A 27986-nucleotide genomic window follows, 5' to 3' on the forward strand; every position below is an offset into this window, starting at 1 on the left:
CCCCCAGCAGCGCCGCCACGCGGCACCGAGCACACCCGCCCGCAGGGCACCATGGGAAACGTAGTCCGCGCCCCGGCCGTGCCCGCGGGGCGCGGGGCATGCCGGGAGCCGCAGTGCCGCTCCGTGGCGGCGGTTGCCGGGCGGGAGGCGCGGGCGGGATGCGGCGGAGGGGAGGTGCGGGGAGCGATGGAGCGGCGGCGGGGGCGCTCGGGGGAACGCACGGCGGGTAGAACAGTGCTGGGGTGGGACGGGCAGCGGCACGGGTGCTCGGGGTGGTGTGCGGGCCGCTGACGCCGCCTGTCCCCGCAGGTCCTGGCGACCCCGCCGCCGCTACCAGCCTCCCGCCGCTCGTCCAGGGCCCGCCGCGCTGCTTCCTGCGCTGCACCGTGTCCCGCGTGCTGTGGGCGGCCCCGCAGCCGCCCGCCGTGGTGCGCCTGCGGTGGTGGGGTGAGACCTCCGGCGGCACCGTGTTCCAGCCCGCCTCCCGGCCCGGGCAGCCCGCGGGGAGAACCAGCGCCCGCTTCGCCGTGCGCTGCGGGCCCCGGCAGCTCGCCGCCTACCTGGCAGGTAGAGATGCTTCGCCCCGGGAGACCGCAAAGGCCGCGGAGCTTATTAGGAGTAGGTTAGGACGGCAGGACATGGTCTTAAACTGTGCCAGGGGAGGTTCAGGTTGGGCACCAGCAGGAATTTCTTCACGGAAAGGGTGGTCACGCATTGAAATGGGCTGCCCAGGGGGTTACCCTGTAGCAGTGGCAAGCTATTTCCCTTTGTATTGTCATAAGCGTTCCTTTTCTGGTAATCCTGTACTTATTTATCATAATTTATTACCAGCAGTAATGTCTGTATTGACCCTTCTTTATCTGCTGCCTTGTTACTGAAATTTCCTTGTACAACACAACGTTAACCTCTGACATCTCTCTCATTTTAGCCAAAAAGTGTGAGTTGTGACCATGAGACTGACCTGAAGATGTTCCTGATTTTTGCAGATATGGGTGTCCTCGTCCTGGAGGTTCTGACCAAACTTGACCACCTCCCCCTTGGCAGAGCACAGATCACTAAACTGTCCCAGCTCTCTCCCAGCCATCCCATCAAAGGGTCTTTCGCTGTGGTGTCACCGACATCGGATAAACTCGGAGAGCTGCAGGTAGTCTCGATATCTTTGCTTGTTATTGTAAATTATGTGCTGTGGCACTGGTGTAATCAGGTGCAGGCTCAAGCTGTACCTGGCACACTGCAGGCCTGCTCTCTGTCCAAGGCATTACTGAGCTAAGGTAACAAATGAAAAAAACAAATACTGGTGGTGTTGACTTTATTTTGTTTAGAGGGATGTGGGGTAGTTGAGCTTGATGAGGAAAATATGGTCATTTCTACACTGAGAGTGAGTATTAACAGTGGATTTAAAAGTGGATATTTGGTTCTAACACTTCACTGGACTGGAATAATAGAAGATTTTTGATATCTGGAATTAAGGAAGTTCTGTCTTGCAGCCTTGGCTCTGGAAAATTGATGATGAAAGATAGTTGTGTGGGATATGAAAACATGGAATGAGAAACAAGTAGTTGTAAATATGTGACATAGCTGCATAATATAAATATTACTTTATGTAGAAAAGCAACAGTTTCCCATAGCACAACCAGTGAAGTTGCATGCAGTATTTACTGCAATTAATTAAGAAAAGAACAAAGTGATATTTTCACGTCTTCTCTTTCAGGTCTCACTGGTTCTAGAACCTCTGCCAGAACTGTATGACACCAGCAGCTCTGTGCCGACCACAGAGGGAAGTTTGGATGCTGCTGCAGCTCGGGGAAGCAGCAAGTCCCAGCTTCCTGCTCCATCCCAGCAGCCCAGGCACACACAGGTGACTGTTGCTGACCAAGAGTCTGTTGACAACAGCAAAGCCACAACTCCCAGGTACATTTTTTCCCCATGACAAAATTGTGGTTTATTTTGCAGTTCACACAAACTTTTAAAGTAATGGCTGTACGCTTGTGAGTTTTGGAATGCTTGATGTTTTCAAACATACATTTCATATGAAATCCAGAAGGTTGAGGGTTTCTGAGGTGACAGGGACAATTTCTTGTCTGATACAAATTTGCATCTTACGCTGACTTAGTTCAAGTCATGCAAGTTCACACAAGACGTGCCTCAAATCATGCAATCACAGAGTAATTTGGGTTGGAAGGCATCTTAATGTTTATCTCATCTCAGCCCTGCTGCCAGAACACCTTCCACTAGCCCAGGCTGCTCCAAGCCCTGTCCAGCCTGGCCTTGGACATTTCCAGGCGTCCAGGGGCAGCCCCAGCTTCTCTGGGTAACCTATGCCAGAGTCTCACCACACTCCAGCAAAGAACTTTCTCCTGATATCTAACCTAAACCTACCCTCTGGCACTGGGAATCCATCCTCCCTTGTCCTGCCACAACATGCTGTTGTACAAAAGATCTTTTAAAAAGCTTTTTTAAAAAAATCTCTTACTTGCAGCTTGGGTTGGTCTCTCCAATGGTCTAAGTGGCAGGTGAGGAATCATTAAAATAACATATCCTGAAGGGAGAACTTGCAGAGTTGTGAATCCCTTTACCCACCCACTTGAGTTGTTACTGAAATAATGTTTCATTTTTCACTAGAGGAAAGGACCATTTGCTCTACCAAGAGAACTCAGAAAACAGAAAGGACACCTTTTCTGTTTCTCATCACCGTGTGATTCTACCAGATGAATGTTTGAAAATGAATCCTTCAAATCAGCCCCTGTCATTTCCCACCAGCACCGATCCTGAAGCGCCTCCCAGAAGGAGCACACGGATGCTCTCCGTGCACAACTCGGCTACAAAAGACCTGCTGTCAGGTTTGTGTGCAACTGGCTTCATCTTTTAGATTGCACTACAAACAAGTCTTGATGGTATTTTGTGTGCCTGTGTGGAGATGAGATTTTCTGAAGGGAAGGAGACTTCACACCCTCTTGCTGCATTATACCAAAAAGGCCTTTACTTAGAAACCTCTGCTGCCTGGGCTGGATTGAAATAAGCATTGGTGTAGGGCACATTTCCATATGTGCTTTCTTTTGAGTTTCATATTTACAGAAAAGACCAAAAATTAGACATCCTAAAGTGGCAAACTACTCTCCCCTAAATTAGTCCTGCTTCTGTATCCTAATAATGTCCTTCCAATACCTGACTCGGTGTGAGCAGACAAGTTCCTTGTACAGCTGCATGGGAGACTGATGGAGGATCACTCTCTCTCGCTCCCAGCTGAGCTGTTTTCTGGTGTATAAAACATATTTAATCCCCGGTGCACCAAGATCTCCTTTTAACAGCAGAAAACAGAATTTTCTTGACTGTAGCTGACACATTTATTGTGTCTATACATTGCTCTTAAATTGCATTTGAATGCTGAAATGTAATCCTTCTGCTTATTTCCCAGCTCTCCTGGATCAAGGCAGTAAACTCCGTGATGCCATGGTTGTTTCTGCAATGAAGTCCAGCCCAGACATGGAGATTGAACTGAATAAAATGTCTCATTTTATAGAGAGAGACAATTTTAAAGCAGCAACAAAGTGAGTTTGGATTGGGGGAAGTGAGATTCAAGCTCCAAACCATCAATTTTGAGGCTTTATCTGGAAAACTGTATATACTGAGATTCATAGGATGTGTTTTAGGATAAATTTAAGGTGAAACTGGTACATCATTCAAATGGGAAGTTACTTTCTACCTGTGAATAAATGCCTAAATTTTGTGAATTCGTTTTCATTTTCATGTACTAAGCCTTGATTTAAATAACTGATTTTAATTTAGTTTCTTAGTATATTTGTATTTAGTGTAAAGTTATTTGACGAGGAAATACTAGATGTTGGTAGGGAATAAGAGTAGCGCAAGGAAGTGCAAGTGAAATGGCACTGCATCGCAAAGAACAGCTTTTCAAGTAAGTGTAAGTAATTGATGACCTAAATGCATGGTTTTTTATTAGGAGAAAAGAAACTTAAATTTCTTCTGGAAGATACGGTTTTCTTCTGGAAAAATACGAATATTGCCTGTTGTTCTGTGATAACCAGAAAGTAATGTCGCTGTCTTTGACAGTCAGTGATGCTGTTCCAAACTCACTTTCATTTATTTCTGCTCAAACTATTAATATTTGTGTAAAAGTAGATTATTTTCGACTTCCCAGAAAAAATGATAGACCAATTAATGGATTAGTCTTGAGCGTGCCTTAATGTCTTTATTTTCCCTTTTACTGCTGTCTGTGCTTCCATTGCTGTTACCCAGGAGCCCAAAAGGTTTGAAGTCCAGTTTTGTGCCCGCTCCTGAAGATCCCCATCACTTTGGATCTGAAGTTTCAGGTCAGCAGTTTGACCTAAACTCTGAAGAAAGAGCAATCCAGTTACTGTTGGGCAGGTGAGTGTGATGCACTGGAGGCTACTGCAAAAAAATTATCTGACCATTTTGTACTGAAAAATGTCTCTCGACTCTTCGAGTTCTCCACATTTTTGGGAATGTAACCAGTGAATCGTGTGCAAGTGATGGAGGTGTTTTATAGCTCAACTTTAGTGCACAACAACCTGGATAGCTCCAAGTCACTTGGCGTAAAAGTGACGCCAGAAAGCTTAACCACAATCTTTGATAAAACTAAGTTATTTAGTAGTTGTAACTGTTGTGTCCTAAAATACTACATTAAGTAAGTACTTAAAACTAGCACCATCTTTTTTTTAAGAGGAAACGCTCTGTAAATTAAAATTATTGAGAAACAGTATTTCTTTTTAGTGTTTCTCCAGCTACTAATTGGACCTTTTCCTCTCATTTTGCGTAGCAGGAGCATAAATGTTGCTTCCATTGTGTCCACATCTGCACCCTGAACACACAGCTTCTGGGTCAGATATGGTTCAGAAGTTCAGTTCATGTTTCTTGTGCCCTGCACTTATTTTTTCCATGTGGTCTGTCAGTGGATAACACTGAAGTGTTTGCAGATCATAAAATGATTTTAAACTCACAGCACAGAGGAAAGCCTTAAACCAATCTAACCCCAACTTGTAGCTAAAGATACTTGTATTTACACCTACTCAGATATACCTTGGGGTTTTTTTTTTTTTAATCAAAGTAAACTGTCCTTAAGTCTTACTGGTATCTTAAAGCATTCCAAAAGTTATAAAGCAGTGAAGGGTGAAAATTAGAGGTAGATATTCGTAGGTGTATTTTACAATGAAAGTCGTCAAGGTCTGGAGTCGGCTGCCCCAAGAGGCTGTGGAATCTGCAGCTTTCAAGATACCCAGAATCCAACTGGACAACGTTTTCTTTGCATCCCTTCCCTGTGAGCAGGGGTTGGACTGGGTGATCTCCAGAGATCTCTTCAAACTCAAGCTGTCCCACGTTTCACACACCCTGTTTTCCTGTTGGGGCAGAGGTGTTATCCCGAGGTTACCCTTCCAGCTGGGTCACAGACATGCTGTGTGAGCACAGTTTGGCTCTGTCTGGAGCCAGTATAGACCAAATAGAGGGTAAAATAGGCAGTGTTGTCCACGTCCCTTAGAGACTGACTGCAGAACTTGGAGCACTAAGGTGTGTTTCTGTCTCTTGTATCCACAGTGCTGATTTCTCTCCAGGGCATTTTTGGGATCGAACAGGCTCCCTGTGGGATTCTCTCTCCCTCGGCAGTGAGGTGTATGACAGTGAACTCGGTGATCCCCATTACGACCAGAGTCTGCTGGAGAGGCTTTTCTACACGGCTCCTGTAAGTGGAGATCCAAAGGAAAATGTGCATTCCCTGATGTGCAGAAAACCAGAAGTTTGCATGATCAAAAAAACTGCCGATTTCAGTGTTTTAAAGCTGAACAAGCATTAAGTATCATACGAAAGCTTGTAAGTACATGAGTACATTGCTTAAAATTAATGGTATTAAAAGAATATTGCTAAGACTACAAAGTCAGGCATCAAGTTTGGAAATTGCTGGGATTGAGGCTGTCCAGGAAGACTGCTTGTTTTTTAAATCTCTGAAAAATTTTGATACCATTTTAATTGTTTCAAATGACGCAATGCACAAGTTGTTTTCCATTTATGTATTGTGATCGTTATGGAACTCTCTTGACAATAATAATTAACTTCTTATTTATGTGCATTATTTCTGCTTCAGAAATCTGATTCCAGTTTGAGTGATTTCCTCAGTGATGATGATGTTAAATCCTCAAAAAAAGCATCCAAGGCAGAAACTCTCAAGAAAGCGGGTCCAGTGAATCCACAGAAGGATTTTCATGCCTTTGGTCAGAATGTGACAGAAACTAAACCCAGGTAGTTACATCAGTGACTTCTGTTCTGACCTCATCTAAGTTGTATTCCCTTTTTTCAGGATGGGACCAATAAAAGTGTCCCTAAAGATCCAGTTATCAAACTTAACTTGTACAATACAGTTAGTGTAAAGGTTTTGTGCCCTTTTTTTTCTGATTCAGCTCCAAACAATTATTTATGATTTTTTTTTTTTCCTGACTAACGCTGCTGTTTTTACATCAGGTAAAATTTATACCCCCAGAGGTACCAACACAAAATCATTTGGAAGTCAAGTCTTGCTAATTACACATGAGATTTCAAATTATGACAAAAATCCTATTGCTGTTCCTCTGCAGCAGAGACTTGTCCTTGTGTATAACTGCATCATGTCCCTGCTTTTGTACATGGCATTACATGATGCTTTTCTTTTTGAAGAGTGAGGATAAGATTTTTTCAGATCAACAATGTGGAACACACACTTTCTCGGTTGGTTTTTTTTTTTCCAGTTATGGACCCCAGATACTGTAAGATCTTTGTTACAGAGAATTACAGAGACTACCAAATTTGTTGTAAAAATATGTTTTAAAATGTATATTTTAGTGAGCCTTGGGCAGTTTTTAAGTAACATCTCACCAAACTACAATTTTCCCTTCATGTGGTCATGTCAAGAATGTTTCTGCAGTCCTGAGCCTTGGTTTTCTCTCTGCAGCTGCTCTCCCACTGCTCCTGCAGAAGACCACAGAGAAACAGCTCTTGTCACATCCTTGGGTGCAGACAGGTTGGCATTGCTGCAGCAAATACACCTGGCCAGAGTCATCATTGAAAGCTTGAAAATCTCTCCTGAGATCATCCAGATTTCCCCAAGGAGGAAAGGTTTACTGGGGAAACCTCCATGGCCTATGTCTGTTCATAAATGGTAAGGGGGATTGTTTCTTCCTAGTTTGTTTGCTGTGCCTTCAGGGGAGATTTCCCTGAGATCTTTTGTGTAGTCCAGCTTCCCCAAGCTCTCCAGGCTTCTGAGGTCTTCCTGTTTCTCTGCTTCTCTCAGAAGATTGTATCCCATAAACTTGAGAAAGTTAGAGATGTGACTAGTTTATCCTGATGTGGGCTCACTTCAGGCTGTGCCTTTCCCAGGGTTTTGGGGAGGTACCAATGTATTTTGTGCCTGGCAGTACACTGAAAAAAAAGGGGGGTTGGAGGAGAATCTGGTGTGTATATATATAATCTATGGAAGGAATTCACAGAACAGGTGTTTGAATTATCCTAAAAAAAATAGCGTTACAGTAAAATGTGAATCTGGAACTCGACTGCTGTGTTCAGTTGCATGAGTCACATCAGATTCTTGACGGATTGTGATCACCCTTTCACTTCTTTATTCACAGTACCTTCTTTGTGGAGTACCACTTTCCTGTGGGAGTCTCCAAGGATGGTAAAGGACAGGTCTCCATAACAACAGAAGTAATTCGAGTAGCCTCAAGTAAAATCACCGATGATGGTAAGAGCGTCATTTTTCCCCCTTAGATTTAGTTTTGTTGACTCCATCTCTTAGAAATGATTAGTGGGCCCTCTGCCCACAGAGTTGCTGTGCTGCAGGTGGGGGAATGGTCCTCTCAGGGAGAAGGAGGCCAAGTGATTTTTTAATTCTTTTTTTCTTCCAGGAAGTATTAATACCGGGATTTTCAAATTCCTTTTCCTAGGGAAAGACCAAGTTAGTAAGCCCATTCCTTCATTTGAGCATAAAGCCAATACTCTTTCTGCAGTAGTAGGAGGATGATCAGGTACTTTTAGAAATATCAGAGCTACTTACACCTCTAATAAATAATTTCCCAGATGTTGAAGATGCCCTGTGGTATCTCCAATAGCTCAGATAATCTGCTGGATCATGGGGATCTTGAGTCCTGTGCTCAAATCAGCAGACATTAATCTCTGTACTAAGAGTCACCAGTGTTTGCATCCCTGAGAACAGTTTCTGTTCCCACTAAGCAGAGAATGCTGGATGAGCAAGGTCCTCTCTGCCCAGTCTTCCCAGAAACTGGAATGCCAGGGCGATTTTCAAATGCCTCTCCCACATGGTCATTCATTGGCTTTGCATCTTTCTGAGTGGCACTTGAGAGATTTTTGAGTTCTCTTGTATATTCTCTGTTTGTGGCCAGACAAAACATCTCTTTCTTCAGAACTTTTGTAATACAACCTTTGTAATACAAAACTAATCCATCCTCCTGCCCTTTGCCTTATGTAGAGTCCAGCTCTTTGGGACCTAGAAAATAGATTGAGCTGAAAATAATTTGAACAAGACATCAAGTCAATCCACTGTAGCATTATCCTTCCTGAGAGCTGTTTATTTCATTTATTAAAGATGCCTAATGTGAAAAATTTCACACCCATCCCAGACAAGGAGGAGAAATGCTGGGCATCCAGTTGGAAATTTCCTTATGTGTAACCTGTATTTTTGTCATCACAAGAATACTTCTTTACCTATTGTGATCACTATTATTGTACTTCTTGTACTCTTTTCCAGACTGAATGCCAATTCATTCCATCTCTGCCTGCAGATATTCCTTTTCTCCTGAAGCTGTGATTTTTCTTGCAGCTCAGCTTTGAGTCTCTCAAGGACCATCTTGAACTCTGTTAGTTAAAATGAGACAGGGTTCTCCCACTGAAAAAGGGCAGGTCTTACTGCATGCTGGAATGGCAGAGACTTCATGTCACCTGAATTCTTTAAATGCTGTAAATGTTTCTTTATTTATTTGTTTATAATGTTTGTATATTAATTTATTTAATACTTTTTTCCTGATTATTATTCATGAATTTATAATCTTAATTTTGTCACGCCAGCCTCCTGCTATTTACTGGCCTTCAAAAATGAAAACCAGTTTACTTCAGCCTTGGTGTTAATAAATAATGCAGAATTAAATGCTTGTGTGTAACAGAGCACTCTCCAGGGGAAAGTTTATTTATATCGGGTAATACGGGGTATTTGTTGCTCCTCTGTTCCCTCCAGTGGTGAAATTCCAGCAGCGGTCTGTGTTCCCTGTGCGGTTCGGAGGAACAATGATAGAGCACTGGTGGGGCTCTGACCTGGCTTTTAAAATCTACATGAGAAAAAGCACACAGAAAAAGGTACTTATTAGAAGTTGTTCCTTCTTTGTGTATTAAAAAGCAAAGAAATTCTTTGCTTTTCCCTTTCCCACAGGCACTCAATGCAGACAGCCTAATATTAGGAAGGGAAATGACAGTACATGTAGACAGTTGAACTGATTGCTGTTCAGTCTTCACAGAATGGCACAGAGGGACCCACAGGATCATTGAGTCCAACCCCTGGCCCTGCATAGACACCCCAACACTCCCACCCTGTGCATCCCTGAGAGTGTTGTCCAAATGCTCCTGGAGCTCTGGCAGCTTGGGGCCGTGACCATTCCTTGTTCCAGGCTTGTCACTCCATTAAAGGATTTTCTGAATTTGAGACTGGCAGGCAAAAAAAGTTGTCCTTCCTTCATCTTTAAGACTGATCTCTTGCTGTTTGAGCACGTTGGATCAATTATAAACATTATCCTTCATTGAGAACACAGCTCCTTTAGCAGTGTAAAATGAGTTCATGTGAATGCAGTTTGTATCTTTACCCTGCCCAGTGTAAGGGGAGTAATGTGAGCTGTGAAAAAAGGGTGTAACTTGTGCATTTCAGGGGGAAAAAAGTACATTTCCATTTGATAAGATTATTTGCATAACCATCTGTATGTGATGAAGATGGTGAGAGGGGTTAACTCAGCTTATGTTGTTTTAATCAACACCAAGGATATCTGCTTTTCTTTCAGTAGGGGAATAAACTGCATCTTTAAGTATGGAAATTTTGCCCATTGACTAGGATTTAGGTTATTCAATTTTTGCATTAATCTGGAATTGTTTACAGTAGGTTCCGGGAAAATTTGTCTTGCTGTTGTTCTGGTGAGACTTGATACTGGAAGTAAAGGAGATCTCCCAAATCCCTGTTGGTACAACTAATGTAGGAGTGGGGAGGCTGTGTGGCTGCTCATGGCTTCCCAGAAAGCTTTTATTTCACAAAAGTTCTTTAAATCTGATAGAAATCTGGCAAAATTAATTCTTTGCCTGCCCTCAGCCCGTGGTCATTGGCTCAGCAGCACTTCAGCTCCGCAGGGTGATTGAGGCTGAGCTGCTTGGGGTCAGCTGGGAAATACCTGTGGAAAAAGAGGAAGATCACACACAAGTTGGGCCACTGAAGGTATGTGTTTTACCATCTCGAGCTCGAGTTGTTACTAATTTTGGCTGCACATTCTTATTTTTAACTCCTCTTATCTCTCTCTGTTTTAGTTTGCCAGGTCTCCAGTACGAAGGTTTGCAAGACCGGTATAAAATAATATGAACCTTTTTTATTCCTTAGGGGTTTGGAGAAATACTTTGAAACTCCTGCATGTCTAGGGATGTTGTCAGTAAGCTGAGACTTGAATACAGCAACCACTCTACAGGCAGATTTTGAGTGGCACATATTCAGGGCTTGGAGCTTTGGTTTCTGCTTCACATGTGACACGAGCTGAGGTCTTTCCTGCCGTGGAGGCCTGGTGTTCCTTGTCCATGTCGCTTCAGGAATTATCTTCTCCAGCAAAAGTTTCTACCAGTTTGCTCAGCTTCTGATTGAGAAGCATTAACAGTTTGAGAGATTTGACAGTTCTGAGCATAAACAGCTCTCTATATTAGCAGGTGAAGGCTTTGGAATGAGGTGAGCTTTAAGGCCCCTTCCAACCCAGACCATTCAATGATTCGTCTGTAATTGTGTGGGTTTGCACTCCAGTCTGGACTTCATTTCACAAAGCCACATGTAGTTTATTTTACAGCAGCAGCTGTAGCTTGTAAGCAGCATATGCCTTAGGGTGAGTTCTCGAGCAAAAGGTGTGATATATTTTCCTGAGTTTCTGTTGCAGCCCCTTGTTTCTGCATGGGGCACATCTGGCCAGCCTGCTCTGCCTTGCCTTTCAGGTGTCCCTGGAGCTTGCAGCCAACAACAAAGACTTCTCCTGCACTGCTGCCAGGTCAGCTACGGCTGGGCACCCAGCCCCAGCTCACGCCATGAGAGGTCCCCAGCTGAAATTGCAGGAGCCCAGCAGGACGAGTGTAAATGCAGAGAGCCCCCTCTGCTCCAAAAGGAGCCCTGAGGACTGGCAGGAGGCGGGAGTTGGCAGCAGGGATGTCGCACAGCTGCCGTGCCCTGTGCCAGCCTCCGCAGCCCGGGGTGTGGTGGCAGGCGTAACCCCAGCTGAGGAAGATGGGTTATTGCTGCACGTGCTGTTGATGGTGCCTGATGGAAAGGATTTTATTGCTGAAGGCTGTGGGCTCCCCAGTTGTTGCAATGTGTATTTAAACTGCAAACTGCTCAGCACTGAGGAAGCAACAAGATCCACTGTCGTCTGGGGCACAACACAGCCTGCCTTTAATTTTTCTCAGGCAAGTCACACGTTTTCCCTTTCACACTGATGCAAGTGTGGTATTCCCCATTGACAAACACATTTCGTGGTTAAGTTACTTTTATATACCTAGAAACATCCGTTTCTTGGCTTGGCTCCGTTGAATGCACATTTAATTTTTAACTTCTGTCTGTAAAAAGCACAATTCTGTAGACTGGAATGAAGTAGACTTACCAGAATGCTCTGTACTAAGCCAATATTTTCCAGTGTTTTCTGTGTACTAGTTCTGCTTTAAACCTTTCAGGTGATGCCTTTTTCATTGACTTCCAAACACTTGGAGCGGCTGAAGAACAATGTAATGATTATTGAAGCATGGAACAAGCTGGGAAGCCCTGGCTGTGACAAATTGCTGGGATTAGTGAAACTCCCTCTGCATCAGTTTTACATCTCGTTCAAGTAAACGTTTTTTTTTCCCCATATCTTCCTGGGTTGGGAAATATCCTAACTGAAGCTCAGAGAAAGAAGTCAGAGATGGTGTGTGGGGGTTGTGTGGGAGGGTTCTTCGTTACACTTCATAGCAAAAGGCATTTTTGCCCTGCCAAGCTTCCTGTAGCCCTTTCCTACAGTGAGCAGGGTGCAAGTTACACTGTCCTTGTCCAGAAGTACAGAGAGAGTGTGAGAAATAAAGTCTCTCTGCTCCATCAGGGTTGGTGCCTGCTTAACTTGTCCTATGATGGAATAAAACTAGAAGAAATCAAAGTGACTGCACAGGAAAATGAAGTGTGGCTTTCCATCAGTGATTTTCCAAGATTGTGACTGATTGAGTTTGCCCCTTATTATGCTCTGCAGAGATTCCATAGGGATGCTGTCGGTTTGCACAGCCCAGGTGTCAAAAAGGCTCCAAAACCTTCATGTTTTGTGTTCTTATCTGATGGGATTCTCCAGAGTTCTTTGTTCTTTTTGGGTTTAATCTATTGGCGTCTTGTTCAGTTAAGTAACATACCTGCTTAAGAGAGTTTAAATTACTGGAAATACTGGACAGAAGAAATCCTTCCTAATGCAAAGGATTTATTCCTTTTATTTTGGTCAGACCTAGTGACAGGTAGAAATCAGATGGTGCTGGAGCTGACTGGCCACTACTTTGTTCGTTATTACTGTGCCATTTGTATCATTTTCATAGTAAACCACAGTAGTTTACTTGTATATATCTTAGAATCCCAGAATGGTTTGGCTTGGGAAGGATCTTAAAGCTCACCCAGTGCCACCCCCTACCTTCCACTCAACAAGGTTGCTCCAAGCCCCATCCAACCTGGCCTTGAATAACTTCAGTGTGTTGGTGGAGATTTTTATGTCTTTCCGGGAGGTTGTCACTGTTCCTTCTTTTCTTCCATCTCCAAAGGCACATAACTGGCTCATAAAAATATAATATGGCTACAGGGTGTTAATGGGAATCTTGTTCCCATTCATCCCTTTGTTCACAGATCTCTAGGCTGGCTCATAGCTAAGGCACTGTCAGGTTTTGGGAAGTTGTCCTGTGTCATTGCTAAAAGTAACCTCTTGCACTCAGCAGCTCATGGATCTCTGCTCTGTGAAGACTGGATATAAGTTACCAGCATTGAAAATCCCATGTAAAGTGGGTTCTGTGTGATCCTGTTCCTACTCAGATGGCTCATCCTCATGCTGGGGCTTTTGTGTTTGTTTTGGGTTTGTTTTGTAGAGACCCCAAGATCTCCCACCTGCTCCTGCAGGCTCAGTACCCCGTGGTGGCTGTGGATGGCCACATGCCTGTGGTCGATGTTTTCACCGGCAGCACAAGCGGGCGCCTGAGAGTCATCTTGGCAATGGGGTCGGCTGATCAAGTAGTGGCACTGCAAAGGCTTAAAACTGAGGAAGGAATGGTACCTCCAGTCACACAGCGTCCTCCCCACTCTCTGGACCATCCTCCTGTAAAACCCACAATGGTATTTATTGTTCAGTAAATCCCCATTCTCCCCGTTAAGGAATGGGAAAAGGGTTTTACCAGTGGCTTCGTTAACAGACGAGTGATCCCCAACCTCTTCTTGATGCTGTAGCCAGTTTTGTTATATTCTACAAATTCTACACAGAATTATATTGTTTATACTGGTTTTTTTACCAGCTTGCTCTCACCAGTCTTGATATTATTGCCCTTTTTTATTGCCTTGCATATCCACTGCTTCTATCTTCACAAGTCCAGTAAAAGAAAAAAACCAGCAAAATTATAGAAAATCTTAATTCTCACAGCCTTGTTGTGGAGGCTTTGCTACTACCTTTGAGTTGGATAGGTAGGAACTTCTATGCTTTTTATATGCTTTGCAGGAGAAAAAGTAATTTTCTTTCATGCTTTCAACGTTTCTGTGAAGTTTAGGAGGAAAACAGCAGATAATTTTTGTGCTCCCCCCCTCAGGCTTCTTAGATCCTTATCATATGTAATTGTTTAGGTTGGAAAATAGGATTATGCTCATCAAGTCCAACCACTAACCCAGCCCTGCCAAGGCCACCATTAAACCATGTCCCCAGATTTTACATCCACCTGGCTTTTAAATACCTCCAGGGATGACTCAGCCACTTCCCTGGGCAGCTTGTTGAAATGTTCCCAGTTTCCTGAAGTCATCCTTTCCATGTGGCTTCCCTTTTATTTGTTAGCAGTTGGACCCAAAAGGGGAAGACCTGATGGAGCATGTGTTTGAGATCCATGTGGAAAGTGTGAAGGGGCTCACTCCCTTGCAGTCCACGGTCTGGGGAGAGGCCGACTGCTACATCCAGTACTATTTCCCAGTTCAGGAGGCTGGTTGTGGTGTGCTGCAAGGACCTGGATTGCCTGAGGATGGTAAGTTTGTTTTATCATTTTCCCTTAATTAGAGCACTGCTTTCATTAAATACTGTTTAGTCATGTTCTCTCTGCCTAAGTAAGAGGAGGCATGTTTTTCTGGGCTTTCATGCAGCCAATGCTTATTTTCGTGGAAAAACTGGACTTGGGCTGTGCCACTGGATTAAGAGCCTTGTTTGTCTGAGGCTAGTGGCAAGTTCCCAGTGGGAAAAAAAAAAAGAGACCAAATTCCAAATCTCTTCCCATGGTACCTTTTGTTAAAGGTCCTAGAGGGCTGTGCCAGCTGATCCAACAAAGATGCAGGAATAGGTCTGCAGGGAATAGCGAGATTGTTCACAGTGAAATTTAGCAAAGGCTTTACATGCACAAGCCTTTCAGGATGCTCACTTTGCTCTCTACAGCTCCCTGACAGGGGGGTGCAGCCAGGTGGGGGTCAGCCTCTGCTCCCAGACAGCAAGGGACAGGACAAGAGGAAACGGCCCCAAGTCATGCCAGGGGAGGTTTAAGTTGGATATGAGGGAAAATGTCTTCATCAAAAGGGTTATCAAGCCCTGACACAGCTACTCAGGGCAATGGTGGAGTCTCTATCCCTGGAAATGTTCAAAAAGTGTTTGGATGTGGCACTTGGGTACATGATTTACTGGTGGCCTTCGCAGGGCTGGGTTAACAGTTGGACTTGATGATCTTAGAGGGCTTTTCCAAACGTAACAATTCTGTGATTTTCATGGATACACCAACAGAAGAGTTGCTTGGTTTAGATCCCTAGGATTAACATAGAATGGTTTAGGTGGGAAGAGACCTTAAAGCCCATCCAGTGCCACCCCCTGCCATGGGCAGGGACACCTTCCACTATCCCAGGTTGCTCCAAGCCCTGTCCAGCTTGGCCTTGGACACTTCCAGGGATCCAGGGGCAGCCACAGCTTCTCTGGGCAACCTGTGCCAGGGCCTCACCACCCTCGTGGGCAAAAACTTCTTCCCAATATTCAATCTAAACCCACAATTTTTCAGATCATAAAAGAGTATTTAAATAACTGCAATTGTAGGAAAGAACTTAGTGTTGAGTGCTTTGAATCACTAACAGGTATTCCCCCTGAACAATGACAGTCAGTAGCATTGTTCCATAGTTGTGTGGGGTTTTTGTACTGCCTCTTTAGCAGTAGTTCCCAGCCTGTGGCTCACAGGGTCATGGGGCTGCATGGATTGCTTGTAAAAGCTTTGTGAAGTGAAGCTCAGGAGAGCAAGCCTTGTCCCAAGGGGATTTCACTCCCTGTCCACGGGTCCTACCTCCTGGAGGATTACAAGCAGAAAAAGGTTGAAAGTTGCAATTGCAACCATTTTGACCCAACTCTGCTTGACTTGTAGGCATCACATTAAAGCCATTTCGAACAGCTACCACTTTGTGTGTCCCTGATCCCATCTTTAATGACGAACATCATCATTCCCTGTTGGTTCCTGCTGATGTCCCAGTCCAGAGACTCCTGGTCAGTGCATTTATGGCACCAGGAGCGACAGGAGGAGGAATCCAGTTTGAAGTCTGGTGCAGGTACAGAAAAACATCCTGTTCTTCGTAGATAGCACAGCAGTACAGGTAGATACAGATCTGGTCTTGGAAAATCTCCAGCTCTGGGATGGATATTCTGTAATATTATTTAGTAATAGCTAAAAAAAATGGTAAGCTCATCAGCATTTGGTGATGATTATCTGCACTTAAGACCTATGAGGCTTTTTCCCTGCCTAGTGTCCTAATTACTCCTTTCTTTTTATAACTTACTTAGAAAGTGTGTATTCTTAGTTTGCTTTCTTCCATCTTGTAAACAGCCTAACAGTCTAAAAGTAGTGTTTAAATCCTTGACACATCTAAATTTTACTTAATAGCAGCCTGAAAGTATAATTTCATTGTGGTAGGTTTGGATTTTTCCCTAATACAAGTCACTGGTTACAAGAGAAATAATACCAAGTGGTTTGTAAGTTCAAATTGTTTCTTTGGCTACTGAAGCTAATTATTAGTAATGGAGAGCAGAAGCCATGAAGACAAATAGCTTTAGAAAAAGATAATAATCTGTTCATTCTGTAGTAAACAAGTCAGGCTTTTTAAAATTTGCCAAGTCACATGAGAATTACTATGGGCTGTTTGTAAGATACAGTGCCAAAATTTGTTTCAGGATGAAGCTGAAGCCAAGTAATGCACTAAGCAAAGGTTTAGTGTCATTTTTTACACTCACAAACTGGTACCACAAATATGTTCTGCAAGAGAGGTATTTTAATTTATTAACAGGAAGAGAGCGGAGAATATTTGGTGCCAGATCCTTCTCTTGTTTTTCTTTGGGATGCCAATTTTTAGTGGAGTTCTTACTTGTTGATTTATTAGGACTAGCAAAAATACATATATTTGTAGCATTATCTACTCAAGCACTTACTGGTTCTTTTCTTCAGTGGAAATGCATCTTCTTGAGTTTCTTCCTTAGCTGGAGAGACTAATTAGGGTTTAAAGACGCTCAAAAGTGACTTCTGTGCAGTTGTGAGAGAAATGTTGATGCTGGTTTTTTGTGTCTTACCAGGTATTATTACCCAAATGTCAGAGACCAGCTGGTTGCCAAAGGGGCCTTGCCTTTGTCACGGCTCTGTGCCATGGTGACTATGCAGCATCGTGAAGAAATAGGGATACAGACTTTTAGTCTTCCCTTGGCTCCCCGGACTGATTCCTCAGAGGAATTTCATCTGAGGTCTTCAGGTGAGGAACGCTTGTGGACTTTCACTTCGTGTGGTAAAACCAGGCTCAGTTGGGGAAACCTCGGAGCAGCACGTCAGTGTTTGATGGTGTGTTAGCAAAGGACAAAGGAAATGGCTTCAAGTTGTGCCAGGGAGGTTTAGGTTGGACATTAAGGAAAATTTCTTCCCCCAAAGGGCTGTCCAGTCCTGGCACAGGCTGCCCAGGCCATGGTGGAGTCCCCATCCCTGGCAGGATTTAACAGCTGCGTGGATGTGGTACTTGGGGACATGGGATAATGCTGGCCTTGGCAGTGCTGGAGGAATGGTTGGACTCCATGATTTTATGGGTCTTTTCCAGCCAAACCAATTCTCTGATTCTGTGTAAAATTCTGTCACATTCTGTAAAAATAAAGTCTATTTGCCTCCAGGGCAAATAAAAATATATTTTTGTGTTGGCAACTGAAACCAACCAGGCGTGGTTTTCCTCCCAGCTTTCACTAACACCATAATGAGTGAAAAAACAGTGATTAAAGATGGGGAACCCTCAAAAAGTTTTCAAAAGCCCTCTCTGTGTGTTTAACTGCCTCACTGCCAGTAAGTCCCAGCCTGTAGTTAAGCTTCCCATGGAAGGTGGGGGAGAAGGATCTGAAGAAGGGCTGTTAATGGTACATGATGCAAGCAGTGTCTCCCTCTTGTGGCTCTTTCAAATAACACAACCATCAGCTCTGGGAAGGCCACAAGGAACTCTGAGGCTGTCAAACAAGCTGGGACTGGACAGGGAGGTCAGCATGCTTCAATTGTTTTGTAATGGGTGAGCCATGTGCAACAGCAGAACGCAGTGTTGTTTGTTTGTCCAACACCTCTTGGGAGATTTTCTCACTGCAGCGCTATAAAAAAGGTGGTTTGGAATGCCTGGGAAGGTATTTTGGAGCTCTGGCAGTGGGAGCATGCAGGACAGCAGGGCTGGCTTGATTGGCCCCCTGTGTGTGCAGTGCTGTGGGTTCGCCACAGGAGGGAGACACCGAGGGCGCTCCTTGCAAGGGCAGGGTGCGCTCCCTGTGTGTGCAGTTCGGGGGGTTCGCCACAGGAGGGAGACACCGAGGGCGCTCCTTGCAGGGGCAGGGTGTGCTCCCTGTGTGTGCAGTGCTGTGGGTTCGCCACAGGAGGGAGACACCGAGGGCGCTCCTTGCAAGGACAGGGTGCGCTCCCTGTGTGTGCAGTGCTGCGGGTTCGCCACAGGAGGGAGACACCGAGGGCGCTCCTTGCAAGGGCAGGGTGCGCTCCCTGTGTGTGCAGTGCTGCGGGTTCGCCACAGGAGGGAGACACCGAGGGCGCTCCTGGCGAGGGCAGGGTGCGCTCCCTGTGTGTGCAGTGCTGCGGGTTCGCCACAGGAGGGAGACACCGAGGGCGCTCCTTGCAAGGGCAGGGTGCGCTCCCTGTGTGTGCAGTGCTGCGGGTTCGCCACAGGAGGGAGACACCGAGGGCGCTCCTTGCAAGGGCAGGGTGCGCTCCCTGTGTGTGCAGTGCTGCGGGTTCGCCACAGGAGGGAGACACCGAGGGCGCTCCTTGCAGGGGCAGGGTGCGCTCCCTGTGTGTGCAGTGCTGCGGGTTTGCCACAGGAGGGAGACACCGAGGGCGCTCCTTGCAAGGACAGGGTGCGCTCCCTGTGTGTGCAGTGCTGCGGGTTCGCCACAAGAGGGAGACACCGAGGGCGCTCCTGGCGAGGGCAGGGTGCGCTCCCTGTGTGTGCAGTGCTGCGGGTTCGCCACAGGAGGGAGACACCGAGGGCGCTCCTTGCAAGGGCAGGGTGCGCTCCCTGTGTGTGCAGTGCTGTGGGTTCGCCACAGGAGGGAGACACCGAGGGCGCTTCTGGCAAGGGCAGGGTGCGCTCCCTGTGTGTGCAGTGCTGTGGGTTCGCCACAGGAGGGAGACACCGAGGGCGCTTCTGGCAAGGGCAGGGTGCGCTCCCTGTGTGTGCAGTGCTGCGGGTTCGCCACAGGAGGGAGACACCGAGGGCGCTCCTGGCGAGGGCAGGGTGCGCTCCCTGTGTGTGCAGTGCTGTGGGTTCGCCACAGGAGAGAGACACCGAGGGCGCTCCTTGCAAGGACAGGGTGCGCTCCCTGTGTGTGCAGTGCTGCGGGTTCGCCACAGGAGGGAGACACCGAGGGCGCTCCTGGCAAGGGCAGGGTGCGCTCCCTGTGTGTGCAGTGCTGCGGGTTTGCCACAGGAGGGAGACACCGAGGGCGCTCCTTGCAAGGGCAGGGTGCGCTCCCTGTGTGGGCAGTTCGGGGGGTTCGCCACAGGAGGGAGACACCGAGGGCGCGTCTTGCAAGGGCAGGGTGCGCTCCCTGTGTGTGCAGTTCGGGGGGTTCGCCACAGGAGGGAGACACCGAGGGCGCTCCTGGCAAGGGCAGGGTGCGCTCCCTGTGTGTGCAGTTCGGGGGGTTCGCCACAGGAGGGAGACACCGAGGGCGCTCCTTGCAAGGGCAGGGTGCGCTCCCTGTGTGTGCAGTGCTGCGGGTTCGCCACAGGAGGGAGACACCGAGGGCGCTCCTTGCAGGGGCAGGGTGCGCTCCCTGTGTGTGCAGTGCTGCGGGTTTGCCACAGGAGGGAGACACCGAGGGCGCTCCTTGCAAGGACAGGGTGCGCTCCCTGTGTGTGCAGTGCTGCGGGTTCGCCACAAGAGGGAGACACCGAGGGCGCTCCTGGCGAGGGCAGGGTGCGCTCCCTGTGTGTGCAGTGCTGCGGGTTCGCCACAGGAGGGAGACACCGAGGGCGCTCCTGGCAAGGGCAGGGTGCGCTCCCTGTGTGTGCAGTTCGGGGGGTTCGCCACAGGAGGGAGACACCGAGGGCGCTCCTTGCAAGGGCAGGGTGCGCTCCCTGTGTGTGCAGTGCTGCGGGTTCGCCACAAGAGGGAGACACCGAGGGCGCTCCTTGCAAGGGCAGGGTGCGCTCCCTGTGTGTGCAGTGCTGCGGGTTCGCCACAGGAGGGAGACACCGAGGGCGCTCCTGGCAAGGGCAGGGTGTGCTCCCTGTGTGTGCAGTGCTGCGGGTTCGCCACAGGAGGGAGACACCGAGGGCGCTCCTTGCAAGGGCAGGGTGCGCTCCCTGTGTGTGCAGTGCTGCGGGTTCGCCACAGGAGGGAGACACCGAGGGCGCTCCTGGCGAGGGCAGGGTGCGCTCCCTGTGTGTGCAGTGCTGCGGGTTCGCCACAGGAGGGAGACACCGAGGGCGCTCCTTGCAAGGGCAGGGTGCGCTCCCTGTGTGTGCAGTGCTGTGGGTTCGCCACAGGAGGGAGACACCGAGGGCGCTTCTGGCAAGGGCAGGGTGCGCTCCCTGTGTGTGCAGTGCTGCGGGTTCGCCACAGGAGGGAGACACCGAGGGCGCTCCTGGCGAGGGCAGGGTGCGCTCCCTGTGTGTGCAGTGCTGCGGGTTCGCCACAGGAGGGAGACACCGAGGGCGCTCCTGGCAAGGGCAGGGTGTGCTCCCTGTGTGTGCAGTGCTGCGGGTTCGCCACAGGAGGGAGACACCGAGGGCGCTCCTTGCAAGGGCAGGGTGCGCTCCCTGTGTGTGCAGTGCTGTGGGTTCGCCACAGGAGGGAGACACTGAGGGCGCGTCTTGCAAGGGCAGGGTGCGCTCCCTGTGTGTGCAGTGCTGCGGGTTCGCCACAGGAGGGAGACACCGAGGGCGCTCCTTGCAAGGGCAGGGTGCGCTCCCTGTGTGTGCAGTGCTGTGGGTTCGCCACAGGAGGGAGACACTGAGGGCGCGTCTTGCAAGGGCAGGGTGCGCTCCCTGTGTGTGCAGTGCTGCGGGTTCGCCACAGGAGGGAGACACCGAGGGCGCTCCTTGCAAGGGCAGGGTGCGCTCCCTGTGTGTGCAGTTCGGGGGGTTCGCCACAGGAGAGAGACACCGAGGGCGCGTCTTGCAAGGGCAGGGTGCGCTCCCTGTGTGTGCAGTTCGGGGGGTTCGCCACAGGAGGGAGACACCGAGGGCGCTCCTGGCGAGGGCAGGGTGCGCTCCCTGTGTGTGCAGTTCGGGGGGTTCGCCACAGGAGGGAGACACCGAGGGCGCTCCTGGCAAGGGCAGGGTGCGCTCCCTGTGTGTGCAGTGCTGCGGGTTCGCCACAGGAGGGAGACACCGAGGGCGCTCCTTGCAAGGGCAGGGTGCGCTCCCTGTGTGTGCAGTGCTGCGGGTTCGCCACAGGAGGGAGACACCGAGGGCGCTCCTGGCAAGGGCAGGGTGCAGTCCAGGAATTTTCCCTCTGCTCCTCATGGACCTGGCTGTAACTTGTGGCTGAAGTGCAGCCTTTTGCACAGTCTATCTTAATGGATTAATTGAGTTATTTTTTTAGAAGAACACACATTAACAAAGTAAGTTTTGTATTAATAGGTATAGCTAAATATTGATTATGTTGTATGTACCTGCATTAAGAGCTGACATTTCTTTCCTTCCTTTCTTTCATTTAATCCAGGTTTGCTCGATGTGAGTGTGAGGTACCAACGATCCATGAAAACAGCAGCAGGAATAACTGCTCAAGCTGTTTCACTTTCTGTACAAATACACAGGGCAGCTGGTTTGCAAGCAGCAGCCAGGTAAAGCCTAATTCAAAAAGGAACATTTTTCACTTAAAACAGCCTTATCTGGAGGCAGCAGGCTGAGGCATGAGATCAGAACAAATTTTTACTGGCAAACTTTCCATCTGCAGAGACCGAGATTCAATGTGGGTTCTGCTCCAAAGTGAAAATAACTTTATAAAGACCATCAGCAGTTACTCTGGTCCCTGAAGCTGCACTACAGGGTGGTAGCATTCATTCTGCAAAAGGATGACGATTGGAAAGGCATGTTTTCCTACATTTCCACATTTTTGTACACCAAAGACTGATATAAAAATTGGCTGATATAAAATGGTACCTACTTGGACATTGGATTCTGGTGTTGCTGATGCTATTTAAAAGCCAGCTGAGGTTGTTTTCTTGCATTTCATTGTGAAAACCTCAATAAATTAACTAGGAAATGAAACATGTCCCTTTCCACCATAAGGCTTCTGCTCCAAGTGTGTGGTATCAGCTGGACATAGTTCCAGAATATGTGATTTTCAAGAGTTAGGAAAGGGCTAGAATAGAGGCAGTCAATTCCACAAGAGAAGGATGGCTCCTGTCATTCCAGAGACATGGTCTGACCCTTTCTCAGTGTTGCTGTGAGCCCCTGATCCATCTTAATTCAAGTAGATCCTGAAAGATGAGGGTCACTGTCGTATGGTGCTTGGAGAAGTCAAGGGAGTTGAATGACCTTAGACTCATCATCCTTCAGGTGTATGACCTGAGTAATACCTGGGTTTCACGTCCTTTTGCTGGTCAGTTCTGGTCTGTAAAAATAATTTGGCCTTTGGCTCCTTTCTAGAGCAGGAAGTTATTCTACAGTACAGTATATTCTTAGAGGTGCTGAGTACTTTCTCAACCACAGATGAGAAACACAGCCACCAGTGGTGGACCTTGTGAGTTCCTCTCACCATTTCATATCTGTTCCTACTATGTTGAGATGGGGAAAAAAAGGTGAAAAGGGCAGCCAGAGCCCACGTACATTTTGACTTGGAACATTCACTGTTAGTCCCATCTTTTCACCTTTGTTTTAAGCATGTTGATTCCTAGATCCCTCATACATTATATGCATTCTCTTCCTTCTTTTCTTTTTTTCCCATGTGAAATGAAGAGCTGTGGCACAGAAGAACCCCTCTGTCCAGTACTATGCAGGGGTGGGAGTGAACGCTTATGTGTGTGTGCTCCTGTCCTTCCTGCCCCAGGCACAGACACGCAGCACACGAGCTGTGCCCTGCACTTTCTGCCCAGAGTTTGAGCATCACGTGGAGTTTCTTTGTAATCTCATAATTCAGAAAAGCAGTGGAGAAGCCTCTTCTCTGGGGGAGCTCTTGCAGTCTGCCAGTATTTTTTTCTCTATCTACCATCAGAGCACCAAGTCGGGTAAGGACAACAGATGTGATTGCAAGGACTGGATACTGGTGCAGAAGTCCCCTTAATTTTAGTATAGAAAAAAAAAATCAGAATAATGGAATCATTTGGGCTGGGACTTGCAAAAACCCCCCTGCAATGAGCAGGGCCATCTTCCAGCAGGTCAGGTTGCTCAGAGCCCTATGCAGCCTGAATTTGACTGTTCCCAGGGAACTCTGCAGTTGCTAATAGATGTAATTACCTAAACTGTCTTCAGCAGAGACTGTTCCCCTTATGCAAAGAGTTTTTGAGACTCCCCGTGAACAAGATCCCCTCTTACCAGCTGTTCTCCAGTCAATCACCTCTAAGTCTTGTGTTCCAGTTCAGTGTGTTTACAAAATTATTTCTTTTCCAGCCCCTGGCAAATTGGCTGATAGAACATCTAGAGATTATCTTCTTGGGACAGTCACAATTCCAACCAGAGACCTGCTGACAAGAAGATCAGGTAATACAGCAGCACTGTGCTGCTGAGATTCTGTGCAAATGCTATTGTAATTCCTTAAAACTATTTTCATTCCTGTTTCAGGGGGTTGTTTTGTGGGTTTTTTGGGTTTTTTTAGACCAAAGCTCTTTCAGATGTTCCCCAAGTGTTCAGTAAAGATCCTGTATTAGGAAAGTCACATAAAGGTTGTTGTTTGAAAATCTGTTTTCAGGGTTTAGGTTGTCTAGTGGCTGAATGAATATTCTGAGGCTACTATGAAGAAATTTAATTCCATGCCAACTAAAACCAGCACCTAAAATCCTTAGGATTTTATTCAGTGCTGTTTATTTTCTAGATAGAAAGTCCAAAAAGGATGTCAAGTCCATGAGTTGTAGTATTTAGTGCAGGACCAGTGGCTGCTTTTCAGATGTCAAAGCAGGAAACAAAAGTCTTAGACAATTAGAAAATAGTAGGATTAACTCTTTTTTTTTTTTTTAACTACGTGTGAAATATCTCAGTGCTTCTTTTGGGTCCCTTCAGCTTCAGAATGTTCTGTGAAATTTCTGTGAAAAAATTACTAGCATATATGTCCACTACTGATCTCCTCTATCTAGCATTAATTCAGGATTATTATGCCTTGTAATAATGATGTTTTTATTATTGCCTTGGTTATTTCTCCTTTAATTTCAGTAAGGTTCTTGTTTTCTCCAGCCCAAAATTTTGGGGTTGTTTTTAATGGGAAGAGAGTAGGAAAGAAATGAGAATATAATTGGATATACAAGGAATATAGTTTCATTGTAAAATGGGTGTTGCTAATGAAGTGAAAATCTTTTGGGATCAGAACTCCTGAGGTTTTTAGAAGGCCAGTAACTTGTTGCTTTTTCAAATTAGAAATTATTTAATGAATTCCAAACAAGAAATAAACACTTGGAGTTCTGGTCCTTGACTGATGACCAGAGAGGTGACCATTGTTCACTGACATTTTTCAAAAGCTGGGATAAGTCTAATGTGATCTTTCCTCCCAAAGGTATTTCGGGCTGGTACCCAGTGACCCTCTCCGAAGATCCGATGCCTCCGCAGTGCACAAATGCCATGCAGGCCATTGTGGGAGGGCTGGAACTCTCTGTTGCCTTTGCCCATCAGGGTGACAGGGAGCGTGTTTTGGAGGCTGCCAAGCTCTTGGGGTGGAGCAGAGAGGAGATCTATGAAGACAGCGAGGACGAGAGCGGCGACTGGGAGCAGAACGCCGGTCCAGTGACTGTGACCATCTCCACCCCCAGGGTGTGGCTGCCACTCCACTGCGTGCTGCTCGAAGGCCAGACACACCTGCAGAGAAGCACTTCCTGCTACCTCAGGTACAAACTGTACGACCAGGAGGCCACGAGGACGTGGCTGAAGCGGCCAAAACTGAGTGACGACGCGGAGAATGTTACAGTGAACTTCAGGAAACCCAACAAGGTGACTCTCAGAAGGAGCCAGGGACTGCTGTGGTTCTTCAGAGAGGAGAAATTAGAAATCCAGGTGTGGTGGGCATATGGCAAGGAAAATGAGATGGAAAGACCACTTGATACCGATCGTCTTATTGGATCTGCCTATGTTGACCTGGCAGCGTTAGCAGAGAGATCAAGAAGAACACTGAGTGTTAGTGGTGAGTTCCTAAAACACAGGGTCACATTTCATTCCTCTTTATTGGCAATTGAATGTGGTTCCTTCTCTAGTCACTTTAAACAAAATGTTTATGGCTTTGCTTTGTCCTGCTCAGAATTACAGAATCCCGGGATGGTTGGGGTTGTAATGGATCTCTGGAGATCACCCAGTCCCACCCCCTGCCCAGGCAGGGTCACCTGGAGCAGGTGACACAGGAACACATCCACGGGGCTTTGGGATGTCCCTGGAGAGGGAGACTCCATGCCCTTCCTGGGCAGCAGTTCCAGAGCTCTGCCCCCCTCATGGGAAGAAGTTCTTCCTCACATTGAGGTGGAACTTGTGGTTTAGTTTATGGCTTCTGTCATGTACATGGTACTCATCAGCCACCAGATTTGTGGACTGGTTGGCCCTTCTTTTAGATATACTCAGAGAAAGGAGAAAGAACAAGAGTTAAAGCAAATTTTTATGTAGGGTGTATGTTGTATTCTCCGTATCTGTCTATAAAATTATGCAGAGTCACTGTTTCTAGGGCTCTCAGGAAGTTGATGTGTTTTAATCTGAGCTACCGGGGGAAAATGAAGGTGTACCCAGTTTGGGGGATTGGTTGTGGTTTTTAATGTTTCCAAGCTTGTGCTTCTGAGTGATGACTCATGCAGAAATTACACTGAAAATCAAAATTTGTTCTACTGGTCTCACGTGAGATCTCTACAGTAATGAGCTACCAGCTGTTTTCCAAGCTCCTGCTTTTCCTTTGGCTCATTTAGCTGGTTGGTTGTGAATTCTCCTGCAGGTGTCTATCCATTGTTCAGATGCAACGCTGCAGACCTGGCAGGAGCTGCTGTGCGCGTTCACGTCAGCCTTGCTTCCACTCCTGCTGCTCTGCCCAGACTCCCCTGTGCCGAGGAATGCAGCAACAGTGAAGATGAAGGCACAGATGAAACCCCTGCTCTGAGCCAGCAGGTCTCTGACAAACAGCAGGTGGATATTCTCAGTTCAGAGATCACCAATGGCAAACCACAGGAAGAAGATGTGACGTTTCTGGAAAACACAGTTGCTGTCAGTATCCTTGTGGAAAGAGCAATGCATCTAAGTTTAAAAGGTAATATCACCACCCCCCCTTTCTTTTATTTCTTTCTTGTCTTTCTTCGTTCTTTCTTTGTTTTCTGTTTCTTTGTTTTCCTCTGGGATCTGTTCCTACTCCAGCAAAATGAATGGCAGGGTTTGGTCTTGAACTTGGCTTCATGGGGTTGCAGCCCCAATCACTGTGCAAGTATAGGGAAAGCCGGAGGTTGAACTGTTCAGCCTGTCTTCATGAATAAAATCCGAAACATAAATAACATCATGTTACCTGTTGGAGATGACAGCTGAATTCTGAAATTCAGCATTATCTGAAGAACTAAGCCCCAAGTTAAGCATTGACTGAATAACTAAACCCCAAGACACTCCCATCTCAAAGACTCCTGCAAATTAGCGTTTTTTGCACATAAAAAATTTGTAAAGCTGGCTCACTGTACTCAGCTTTTGTTCCCCTGATAACACAGCTAAGAGTCAAATACAAGCTGTGATTTAAGGGTATGTAGTTCTAAAAGATTCTGAGCCCTGCAAATGGATTTTTATAATGATTCTAGAATCTTCTGGAATTCATAGTTTTTGGAAAACTGATGCGACTTTGTTTGCTCTTGCAAAGTTTTTGATGATATAAAGGAGGTTTCTTTTGAGTATTGCAGAAATATTGAAGTATTTCTGTCTTCAACTTCTTATTTTAGGGGATTTTTAGAGGTAACTAATTGAGAGGCAGCTGATCCACTGAAACAAATACAGGCTGGTTTCAAGAAGAAATTTCATTCTTCATGGTTGCCAAGCAGGTGGCCCAGCATGGAGGGTAGCTCAAGCACTGGTATAGGGTCCTCAGGACATGGGTTTTATTCCTAGCTTTGCTTCTGACTTCTTAGATGATCTTGGGCAAATGGTTTTTCTGTTTCTCCCTTGAGTATTCCAGTTTCTGCTCTGTAAAAGGTTCGTGTAATATTTGCTTCCATTGTAAATACAACATGCTATCAGCTCCACCAGTGAAAAGGAGTATTTTCTAGATGGAGGATTTCTTTGCTAATTTTGTCATTGTAATTGCTGAACTGCTTTTAGATTGTTGTTGTTGTTGTTATTAATTTAAAAATCTGTATTTAATTCTGTACCATTTCAGGAAGTCCCTTGACAGAACGTGAAGTAACAGCCCCCAGTAGCTGTGTATCAGTTGCTGTTGCTGGTGCAGATGCTCCAGTAACCACTCCAGTGATAGAAAATACAGACTCGCCAGTCTGGGACTTCCAGCAACAAGCAAGGTGAGAGATGGGGATTCACACAGACACTCCCTGGATCTGACAGCCAGGCCAGGTGTGAAAAGGACATATAGTTTGGGGGTTTTAGCTCAGAGCTAGATATCTGAGCTTAAATTAAAAGAGATGAATTGACTGCTTCAAGGAACCTCAGCAGATCAAGTCATATGTGGTACTATTCAGGAATTAACCTATGTGTTCCAATCTTGTGTCTTCTCCATTGTTTCTAATATCTGAATCACTTCAAACAACTTAAAAACTGTTCTACATTTAACACTTCGATTTTCCATTTGGTTTTTTTTATTTCCAGGAATGAAGTTCAAACATTACAGCTGTCAACCATAACCCCAGGGCTTTGCTGTCACT

At 46.5% G+C, this 27986-nt stretch overlaps 1 protein-coding gene across 4 annotated transcripts in view; it reads left to right on the forward strand.

Moving 5' to 3' along the window:
- Positions 1-59: 59 nt before the first annotated feature.
- C2CD3 (C2 domain containing 3 centriole elongation regulator) overlaps positions 60-27986 on the forward strand; it is a 41600-nt gene continuing 13673 nt past the window's right edge. For all 4 annotated transcript variants that reach the window (XM_048293523.1, XM_048293525.1, XM_048293531.1 and 1 more), the window contains exons 1-25: positions 60-174; positions 310-567; positions 987-1144; positions 1712-1911; positions 2623-2840; positions 3416-3548; positions 4255-4383; positions 5569-5713; positions 6113-6267; positions 6953-7159; positions 7626-7738; positions 9245-9363; positions 10358-10480; positions 11233-11697; positions 11962-12113; positions 13375-13618; positions 14322-14505; positions 15868-16048; positions 17064-17236; positions 21686-21806; positions 22924-23192; positions 23575-23664; positions 24668-25288; positions 26078-26386; positions 27488-27626. In XM_048293523.1, the coding sequence (XP_048149480.1) occupies positions 99-174; positions 310-567; positions 987-1144; positions 1712-1911; positions 2623-2840; positions 3416-3548; positions 4255-4383; positions 5569-5713; positions 6113-6267; positions 6953-7159; positions 7626-7738; positions 9245-9363; positions 10358-10480; positions 11233-11697; positions 11962-12113; positions 13375-13618; positions 14322-14505; positions 15868-16048; positions 17064-17236; positions 21686-21806; positions 22924-23192; positions 23575-23664; positions 24668-25288; positions 26078-26386; positions 27488-27626 (4982 nt within the window). In that variant the 5' untranslated portion in view covers positions 60-98. The remainder of the gene's footprint in view (positions 175-309; positions 568-986; positions 1145-1711; positions 1912-2622; positions 2841-3415; positions 3549-4254; positions 4384-5568; positions 5714-6112; positions 6268-6952; positions 7160-7625; positions 7739-9244; positions 9364-10357; positions 10481-11232; positions 11698-11961; positions 12114-13374; positions 13619-14321; positions 14506-15867; positions 16049-17063; positions 17237-21685; positions 21807-22923; positions 23193-23574; positions 23665-24667; positions 25289-26077; positions 26387-27487; positions 27627-27986) is intronic.

The sequence above is a fragment of the Corvus hawaiiensis genome, chromosome 2 (genome assembly GCF_020740725.1).
Source record: "Corvus hawaiiensis isolate bCorHaw1 chromosome 2, bCorHaw1.pri.cur, whole genome shotgun sequence".
In the NCBI taxonomy this organism is placed as follows: Eukaryota; Metazoa; Chordata; class Aves; order Passeriformes; family Corvidae; genus Corvus; species Corvus hawaiiensis.